This window comes from Vigna radiata, chromosome 2 (assembly GCF_000741045.1).
Source record: "Vigna radiata var. radiata cultivar VC1973A chromosome 2, Vradiata_ver6, whole genome shotgun sequence".
Lineage (NCBI taxonomy): Eukaryota > Viridiplantae > Streptophyta > Magnoliopsida > Fabales > Fabaceae > Vigna > Vigna radiata.
Window position 1 is genome coordinate 16469619 of NC_028352.1, and position 10663 is coordinate 16480281.

A 10663-nucleotide genomic window follows, 5' to 3' on the forward strand; every position below is an offset into this window, starting at 1 on the left:
ATATATATATATATATATATAACAAGTTATTAAATGTGTTAGGGTCATTGAATTTTATTAGCCAATTATAAAGTGATATAATTAAGTAAATATGGCTAAGGGCATATATGTCATGAAAGGATTATTGTGTAGAGACCATATTCAATATTTTAATTTGTTGAGGGGCCAAATTGAGAAATATAAAAAAAGTAACTGACAGAGGTTACATAAAGAGGTTATAGTCCCTATTTGTGAACACGTACGTCATTCTTGTTTTTTTCTCCTCATCCTTATTAGAAGAGAAAATCAAGAGAGAATCTAAGGTGCTCTACAGAGGGAGTATCAGATACCAATTTCACGTGGTTTATTAATTGTTCCCAATGGTCAATCCTTCATGTATGTGTCTATTTTCTTTTTTAAAGGGAATTGGGAACTAGTTTATTTTGTAAGGGTTTATTGCTCATTAATTATATATTCGTGATTCATAAATTTAACCATTGGTATGAGAGAATCTTAGTTTATGATTAATTAGCTTCAACTTTAGTTTTGATCTTTCCACATGAGAAGTTATGTGTATGAATTTTAGGATTTTTCATTTAATTGATTATAGTTGCATCTGAAATCCTTTTTGGATTCATTAATTTAATGAATGATGTGGTTTGGATTAAGATAATAGAAACCTTAATTAATGTTCCTTAATATCATGAAACCCAAATTAATTAGAATGAGTAAAACCAATAATTTTGGAGAGCCTAATGTTAAAGAACCTAAATTGGAAATTAAGAACCCTAAATCCTTCATAAACCTTAAATTGGGGAAAAATCCCTAATCTGATTTCGACCCTTTCTATTGTTCGAATTGGGAACAATGTTCAACCATGGTTTTCAAGAGAGTTTCTTGCTTTCTCACGTTCTGGGTTCTCCTCTGGTTCGCCTTCTTGTTTTTCATTCGCATTTTCATTGCGGTGGAGCATTTACCGTGGTGGTTCGCATACTGCAATTGTGGTTTGTGCATTTGCAAGGGTTATGAAATTGGTTGCATTAGGTGTTACGTTTCTATTACATTCATGGTCACAATGGACGCCATCTCAACGACGGGGCTCATGACAGCTTTGCGTTTGGTGGTTTTCTCCATCTTCATTCTTAGTGGGGTCTTGCAGTGGTGATTAGATCTGTAGAAGACGTGTTCTAGTGGCGCACGATGCGTCTGAGGCTCGTAGATGGCTTGCAAATAATAGACGTGGTCAATAGTGGTTCAAACTGGTTTTCATGGTGGTTCACGTGGTGGCTTTTGCCATGGTCCGTGCTGGTTCATGGTCATGGTGGCACTGCTGTGGTTCGGCAAAGGGGTGGTTCATGCCACCGGTTTTGTTCATCGCAGTTCAGTTTGAAAGATACCCAATCTGAACCAAATTTGTTCTGGAGCATATTCGATTAGGTGTTGATTCGTTTGGGAAGCTTGGATCAGATTTTCAGATCTTCTTTTTGGGTTTATTTTTACGAATTTGAAAAATAAAATAAAATTTTGAAATAAAGTATAATTAATACTTAATCTGGGTTTGGAATAAATAAAATTTAATTTTGGTCTTGTTTATAAATTTGAATGAGCTATTGATAATTAAGAAATCACCAGAGTGAGTCCAAAAATATGAATGTTCATAGAGAAATTATGAATGTTCATGTATATGCATATCCATGTGAGTATTGGTCGACCTAAAGGAAGATTAATATTTGGTCGGATTGTATACGCACCTGTGATGGTAACATGTGATAATTATAAGGTTTTATGTGCCAATAATAAATTAGTCCAAAAATAGGTTTATTACTAGACATGATTTTATTATAGTGTTGATCATTACACCAAGATACCTCTAGCAGTTAATATTACTGTCCAAAGACTTGATATTGATGGGAAATTGGGTGTTTTGAGATTAGATACTTGAATATATTTATATAATTATTAATTTTATGGTGTCAGCTTAATTCCTTTGTTTCTGTTGTACAAAATATAGCTAAGATGGCTTCAATATCTACCAACATAAATTCGGTTCTTGTCCTCAACAGTACAAATTTTATGGACTGGAAGGAGAACATAGAGATAATTTTTGGTTGCATGGATCTCGACCTTGCGTTAAGGATTGAGAAACCTCCTTCTATTATGGACTCAAGTACCTGTAACAAGAGGAGAGAATATGAGAAATGGGACTACTCAAATCGCATGAGTTTGATGATCATTAAGTGTAGTATTCTAGAGGTCTATAGAGGTGTTGAATCTGAAGAAATTACAAGTACTATAGATTTCCTCGTCGAGATTGAAAAATGCCTTGTGAAAAGCGATAAGGCGGAAACAAGTGCACTTCTTCAATGCTTGGTTTCCATGAGGTATCATGGCAAAGGAAATGTGAGAGAGTACATTATGGAGATGTCGAACATTGCTTTGAAACTTAAGGCAATTAAACTTGAGTTGTCAAAAGACTTACTCGTAGATTTTGTTTTGATCGCTCTTCTTATGCACTTTGGCTAGTTTAAGGTTTCATATAATTGTCAAAAGGAGAAATGATCTTTTAATGAGCTAATTTCATATTGTATATAAGAAGAGAAGAGACTAAAGTAAGAAAAGATTGAAAGTGCTCAATTAGCTAGTACCTCTAATCATAAGGGCAAAATGAAGATAACTGAGAATCTCAATAATGATGCTCCTAAAGGTCCATTACAAAAGAAACAAAAACAATTTGATAAATGTTTCTTTTGCAATAAAGTTGGACACATGTGCGAAATATCATGCTTGGTGTGCAAAGAAAAGGTTGCCTAACCTACTGGAAGACAATTGATTCTGAAAGATGATTCTATGTGGGAGATGGAAAATTGGTTGAGATGGAAGTCATAGGATGTTTTAGATTATTATTATGTATTGGTTTTCTTTTATTGGATTTGAAAAACACTTCAGTGGTACTGTCATTTAGGCGGAATTTGATTTCATTTGTTTATTTGGAAAGTTTTTGTTAATTATGTTAGTTTGAGAATAATGAATTCAGATTGTTTTAAATTCAAGTTTTGTTGGAACCAATTCACTTTTGGCAAAGAATAATCTATATATTCATTATGTGGTGACTTCTTATTGTGAATCCTTAAATATAGAATTCCATGGTACTAAGCATAATATTGACTTCATAGAGCTAAACAACTAGATCAAAGACTATAATTTTTTTTATTGCAATCTAAAGATATCTTTGAGACTTTAAGGGTATTGAGTTTAGGGGAAGAATAAGGATAGAGGAAGAATCAATGAAAGTTAATTGATTCATAAAGTTGCTTATGATGAAGCAAGTTCAAAACCTCTAGCAAGTTCAGAATCTCTATAAGGGTAAACTCAAGATCCTTAGAAACCTGTGCTTCATGAGGACTATAAATCTATGTAAGACAATAAGGTTTGGGAACTTGTCCCATTACCATAAGGTAGGAAGCCCATTGGTAGTAAGTGAATATTTAAGACCAAGAGGGATTCTAATGGTAATATGGAGAGATATAAGGTTCGTCTTGTGACAAAATAGCTATACTCAAAAGGAAGGATTTGTTGTTGATGACATACTTATAGGTTTTAGTGTGAAGGATAGTAAATAAGAGGATTTTTCAGTTGCTAAGACAGATGAGTTCAGTCTCAATCAATGCTCAAGAAACGTAGAAGATTTCTTATGTTTCAGCGGTAGGGAGTTTGATGTATGTCCAAGTATGTACGCATCCGGATATAGCATACATAGTTGGGGTTTGAGGAAGATATATAAGCAATTCATGAATGGATATTTGGAAAACAGCCAATAAAGTTATGAATTGAAGAGAACAAAGGTTTATAAACTCACGTATATAGGGTCAGACCAGTTAGAGATCATTAAGTATTTTGACATAATTTTGCAAGATGCCAAGATAGTTTAAGATCCACTTCAAGTTACATTTTCATGCTAGCTGGTGGTGTGGTTTCTTGGCCTAGTACCAAGTAAACCCTTATGGTTTTATCCATTATGATTGTAGAATTTGTAGCATCCTATGAGGCATCAAATCAAGGTATATGGTTGATTTTTGTCACAAGGCTACATATTATGAAAGGAATTGAAAGATCACTTAGGTTATACTGTGACATCAAATCAATTATTAAAGAAAAGGTACAAAGTGGATGATTTTCCATAGAACACTTAGGGACAAACTTCTTGATGGTATATCCTCATAATAAGCTCTTACTTCCAAGGTCTTTCATGAGCATATTGCTCATATGGGTATTTTACCATTTGAGGAATCTTTGGTTCAGTGGGAGTTAGTCACTTTTGTGTGTTTGTGTTTTATGTTTCGTTTTCATGTATGCACACATTCTGGTTTATTATTCAGAAATTACACTTTGTATATTAAGGTTAATGTATTGATCTCATTGAGATAAAATAAAGACTAGTTGAAAATAGACGTGTACATGTCACCTTTACGTAATTTTTATTCCACACATTTCATGATAAATCTATATCATTTGGTTTTGTCAGCATTAGTGATCATTGTCAGGTTTGATTGTGACTGATGCTATGAAAATTGCTTTGGTTGTGAGCACGTACATCATTCATGTTTCTTTGTCTACATCCTATCAAAAGAGAAAATCAAGAGGGAATCTAAGATGCTTTATAGAGAGAAGGTCAAAGACCAATTTAACATGGTTCATTAATTGTTCCCAATGGTCAATTCTTCATCTATGTTCAGTTTATTGTTTTAAAGAAAATTAGGAACTGTGCTATTTTGTAAGGGTTTATTGATCATTAATTATTAATCTGTGATTCATAAATCTAACAAGATAGACATATGGAAATGAATTCAGAAATAGTTATATAGCTCTTTTGATTCCGGTCTTAGCATATTATATTTTCATTACTGCTTTTCTGTGGTATCTTTGCTTGTTTATTTGTAGCTTCATTCCTAAATTTGTGGTGTTCTTACCAGAAATGCAGTGGATATCCAAACTAAGTATTAATTGTTTAAAATTAGCAGTGAAATGTATTCCTAAAATGATGAGGATGCCCTTCATGTCCTGAGTTGCAATTTAGGTGACTTTAATTTGGAAACAGAATTAAAAAAAATTTACGGAGGTTGAAACAACAGATGCAGCGTAATCAATGTAATTGTGGTGAAGGAGTGGGAATGAGTGGATGACAATGACTAAGATTTAGGTAGGATAGCAGAGTTTTCTTTACCATACCCCAGGTTTAGAAAAGACCCGTACCCAAGCATTCCTACATAGGTAGTATTGGTACTTTCATCATTTTAATTAAATAATTTGATGTGCATTTCTATTGCAATTAGTAAAACAAAAATATTATTTTATTATTAAAATTATTAAAAATTTAATATCATCTTATTCAATTAAAAAAAAATACTATCTAAAGATCTTTCAAATTCTAGTTACAGGTTATAACAAATATGTAGTTATATAGTTGTATGGATTTGGTTAGACTTGTTTAGAGATATGAGGTGGTTGGATACTAAAGAATTCACATTTTGTTCCATAAAGTCTTGCAGCTCGTTATCTATACGAGACCCATAATCATTTGATTGAGAAAAACACCTCTATCCATTGCAAATAATATTTTTTATCCACTATTGGATTTGAGCCAACCTTCTTTACATAGGAGAGAGCTAGAGTGATGGTAAATGTAGAACTAACCTTGCTGCATGGTGGTGGAGCTGTGCTTAGTTTTGTTGATTGACAAGGTGAGGAGAAAAATCTTACTGAGGGTTGTTCTAATAAACTTCTCCAGAAACACTAGAAGAAAATAAAAGGAATAATGAAATCAATTTCTTTATAATTTAAAATTAATATATGAATAAGCTAATCTATAGAACATTTCCAGATTAACTTCTTAAATGCTTGTTTGACTTCAGCAAAATCTTACTTTTTTATAGTGTTGTCAAAACAACGGGTCACCCGATCCGATCCGGCCTGGCCCACCACGTGTTGATTACTTAGTGAGTCAATCTAACCCAATTCATTTATTAGCGAGCCAAAAAATTTCGAACCCAGCTCGACCTACCACTAGTTAGTGGATTAAACGGGTTGGCTCACGGACTCAATTACAATTTTTTTAAAATAAACTTTTTGTAATTCAAATCTAAATAAATTTCACTCTCAAAATAATGATAACTCAAGACAATTCAAAACAATAAAAAAAAAGTACAATATAATCCACGTATAATGATCCGGATGATATTTTTTAGGATTTTATAAGATGATAAATTAATAAAAATAAAATTAGGTGGGTTGGTGGGTCAACCTGACTCACCATGGATTCAACTCGAATGAACCGGGTTTAAATGAGTCCGTATAAAATAAATGCATTTTTTTCCAATCTAATCCAGTCCGAACTCGTGGTGCATAAGATTAATTTTAACAGCTCTACTTTTTTGCTTGTGCACAAGATTAATTTCAAGTTATGCATAATTAATTTCAGCTTATTATAAATTTATTTTTATTTTTCCTTTTTATTTTCTCTTTGAAAGTTTAGTTAGATATGACAAATAAAGTTTAGTTAAATTTCACTTTTTAAGCTGATTTGGTGGAGAGTTTAGTTAATTCCTAACATCAATTTCTGTGGTATCAATGCTTATCTCGGATCTATTATCTGCTTATGTGCATTGCCATGTTCCAGGCCAAGCCCCTGGACAGGAAAGTGTTGGAAAGTTGTCTTAGAGTCACATACAACTCGTCTTAATTGTGTTTTCTTTGTGCGCTGCTTGTATTGCAGCCTCTAGGGTGGTGAAATGGTCGCGCAGTAGGAAGACATATATGACTAAGATAAAAGTTAATTAGATTAGGTAGTTCTTACTTTGACTCAATTTTATGGGATTGAGCTAGGTTTTAGGTAAAATTCTAATATTTTATTTACTTGTGAGTGCTAACTTTATCCAAAGAGACCCTGAATCTATCTACTGTCAATTCAATATTTGATGATTGATTACTGATATTATTAAGTGAATGAAATAGAAATGGATAAATTCCATAGCCAAAATGTTTGCTGTATTCTTGAGCTGGTATGAAACAGTGTCCTATATTTTGCAACTGAAATTCAATATATATACGTCAGTTAAAGTTACTCGATAATGGTTGGCACAATCTCTTTCTGCATATTTCAGGAGGCACGAATGGCTATAGAGCATACAGTTATTCTGAAAGGAGAACCTGCGGATCTACTACCAAGATCATCCCACATAATATCTCAGCAGCTGGAATTTATTCGTAAATACCAACTAGAAATAAGAAGAATCAGTGGAGAGTCAGGCATACATCTAAGGATACTTCCATCCCATTATGAAACTGATGATGTAAAAAGTAGTGAAACTTTTGAGTTTGATAGTGAATTAAATGAACTTGCCTCCAATGGCCAAGTGAATGGCTCATTGGGCACTCTGGATAGATTGCCCCTGCTACCCGAGTAGGTTCCCTTGGGTTGTGTTTCAATTGCCTTTTGTACATCCTTTTATGCACTCAACCCTGACCGAAGAAAATTGACATATTGAAATGGAAGGTGGATAGATACAAAGACTCAATTGTATATTCATGAAATGAAATATGAAGATTAGATATAAACCCTCGTATTGCAAGGGTGTTGTAAAATTGTACAAGCCATGTAATTTGTAAAACATGTAGAAAACATTTTTTTGTGCCTTATGAAGTGTAAAACAATAAGATGTACAGCATACCACATCTAGTATAACCGTTATGTACTTCCATTTGTACAAAATTCTGTATTATTTTTATCAACTTATTTACTGATCTCACTTCAAGTTCATTAAGATTGCATCGTAAGGTTTATTACTTCATTTAAGAAAGTAAGAAATTGTGTGTTTTGAAGTTTGATGACTCTCTTATAGACATGTCCTTAAAAGAATAAGGTGTATATAAAGTGTCTTGACCTTTAGTAGTAAAAATAAGTTAGTTTCTACAGTTGTTAGTAGTTGGTTTGTGCAACTGGCAGTCCTTTGCTGCTGTTAGCTATTTCTAAATAGCTTTTGTTGTAAGTGGAGCCAATAAATACAATTGTGTATACCTATTATTGTGAGACATGATAATAAAATTCAATTAATTCTTCAATTCAATTCAGTTTCTCTAAGATGGTATCTCGAACAATTTTCTCAGACGATCCATCTTCATGGCAAAAAAATCTGTATCCGCGGATAAAATCCACGACAGATAGTTGATATCCGCGAATATTTACTACCCAAAACTCGCGGATAGCAGATATTTTAGTACCCGTTTATAAATGAGTCGGGTGTGGGTATTATACTATCCGTACCCGTGGATATCCGCTACCCGTAAAAAATAAAAATAAAAATTTAATTTTTATTTTATTAAGTTAAATATAATTAAAATTAACATTAATTTATATTTTACAAGGTTAAATTTAATTAAAATTGTACTATATGAAATATACGGATCGAAATTAATTGTCATTTATTGAAAATTAACAAATATTAATAGGTTAGATTGCCTTACTCTTTACAAAATATACAGTATTGATTATTGATTATTAGGTTTGATTGACTAAAAATATACTGCACTAATTAATAGGTGAGATTGTCTTACTCTTTACAAAATATACGATATTAATTATTTATTATACGATATTAATTATTTATTATTGGATTTGATTGTCTAAAAATATACTGCATTAATAGTTAAGCAATGGGCTTGCCGCCATAGGCTCTATAAATATACAATTGATGTCTAGGTACAATCTCCCTCTTCTATCCTAATAAAATTTAGACCGTTTTATGTCTTGAATGTCGAAGTGTCTTCTGCACGTCAACAACCCATCAGAATTGATGACATTCTCAAGAAGGATTGAAGATCAAAAGAGAACAAAGCAAAGAAGGACGACTGACCATTGAACCAATTCAACCCAAACAAAAATTAAATTTTAATTTAATTTATATTATATTTTATATATTTTTTTAATTCTATTTAAATTTTATTTTAATAATTTATAAAAATATATTTTTTTTAAATATTTGCGGGTATCCGTAGATATCCGCAGGTTTTAAAATATCCGCAGATTTTTTTTAGGCGGATATCCGGCGGGTAACGGGTCATGTTTCGGTTACAGTTTTATCCAACGGGTCAGGTTCGGGTGTCACACTATCCGACCCGAACCCGACCCGTTGCCATCCCTAGTTACTTTTTGTGATTCTGCTAGCATCTTTGTTTTTGTGTATTATTTTTCGTCCTTTTGCTTTTTTTGGTTTGCAATTGCGAATTGTTCTCCTTGGTTTCAATTTGTTGGGTTATACTTTGCGACATTTTTCTTGTGCCTTCCGCATCGCACTCTTTTCCAACCTCAATTGCTGAAAAATTTGGTGATCAAATTATCTTTATAGGTGACATGTTGAACAAATAATCAAACCGCATCAGTTATAACAATTTGTTGTAAATCCAATGGTTCCACCTTAATATCTTACCAGACATGGTTGTACTATTGACAATGTTAATTATGAATATGAAGATTGGAAAAGTTCAAGACCAAACATTACTTTGTTTGGCTTCAATTTACTCTTTTGAAATCCATTTTCTCATGTTCTTGGCTCTAATAATGCATGAGGTTTGGGAGAAAATTCATGGATACTTTAGTCTTCAAACTTTATTCTAAAACAATGGAAGATTATCTTCTTAAGAATAAAAGTTACATTGATGAACTTGTCGATTTTGGTGCTTTTGTGCATCACGAAGAACCTGTTGATGCTATTTTTGAAGGACTTCCATCCAATTATGCTCCAGATGTATTGATTTTTGAAAGTAAGAAACACACACCAATAATTGCTAAAATTGAAGCTCTTCTACATTGTTATGAAACATGACTTAGTGGTTGCTCCAGGATACACAAAGTTCAGTCTCACAATCATTGAACTATACTAAATCCTTTTATAGATAGGTTTCTTTAGTAAATAAACCAATCTTTCTCTCCTCATAGCACACTCTTCAAACACAAGAAAAAATAGGTATGTACATTCCTTTATAATCATAGAATGTAAGTGTTTACAGTCTTTTTACAAGGGAGAACTTCCCCCTCCACAAGACTTAAAGGATCCTGTCATACATAAAGAATTATCTAACATCCAACCTCTACACAGGTTCCCACAGCCTTCTTATAAGGCTCCCCATCCTACTACCCCTCCTGTTAACTAACAATTAAAAGTTACAACCACACACACTCCCTCTGAGCTCCTAACTACCTTACACATTCTTCTTTCTTCTCACATTACTCCCCTGGCCATGGTCAACCTTGTCTTCAAGGTTGAAGTCGGGAAATTGCTCCAGCATAGCTATCACATATTCCCAAGTAGCCCCATTGATGGGTGTCGCGGTCCATACAAATTTAATTGCATATGAGAAATGTAGTATAGCTAGGAAATGACTCCTAGGTAGTCTCTCAAGGACCAAATGTGGTTCGAGAATTAGGTTAGACACGAAGTGGGGGGGGGGTTGTGAAAGGTTTGTGACTACAGATGAATTAAATTGAAACACAGATGCAAACAGAAATGTAAAAACGGAATCAAACATAGAATAAAAGTGGTTGGTCATTAACTTAATCACTATGCTTCCAATCACAGATTAAAGACAAGTACACACTACTCTAATCCAAATCCAACACGAATCACCCAACTAA

The 10663-nt window shown here is 33.0% G+C and overlaps 1 protein-coding gene across 3 annotated transcripts in view; it reads left to right on the forward strand.

Moving 5' to 3' along the window:
• The window catches only part of LOC106756582 (uncharacterized protein ycf45), an 18904-nt gene extending 11248 nt beyond the window's left edge, over positions 1–7656 (forward strand). For 2 of the 3 annotated variants that reach the window (XM_022778698.1, XM_014639063.2), the window contains one exon: positions 7137–7656. In XM_022778698.1, the coding sequence (XP_022634419.1) occupies positions 7137–7439 (303 nt within the window). In that variant the 3' untranslated portion in view covers positions 7440–7656. The remainder of the gene's footprint in view (positions 1–7136) is intronic. The other variant, XR_002667199.1, reaches the window with a different exon arrangement.
• Positions 7657–10663: the final 3007 nt, after the last annotated feature.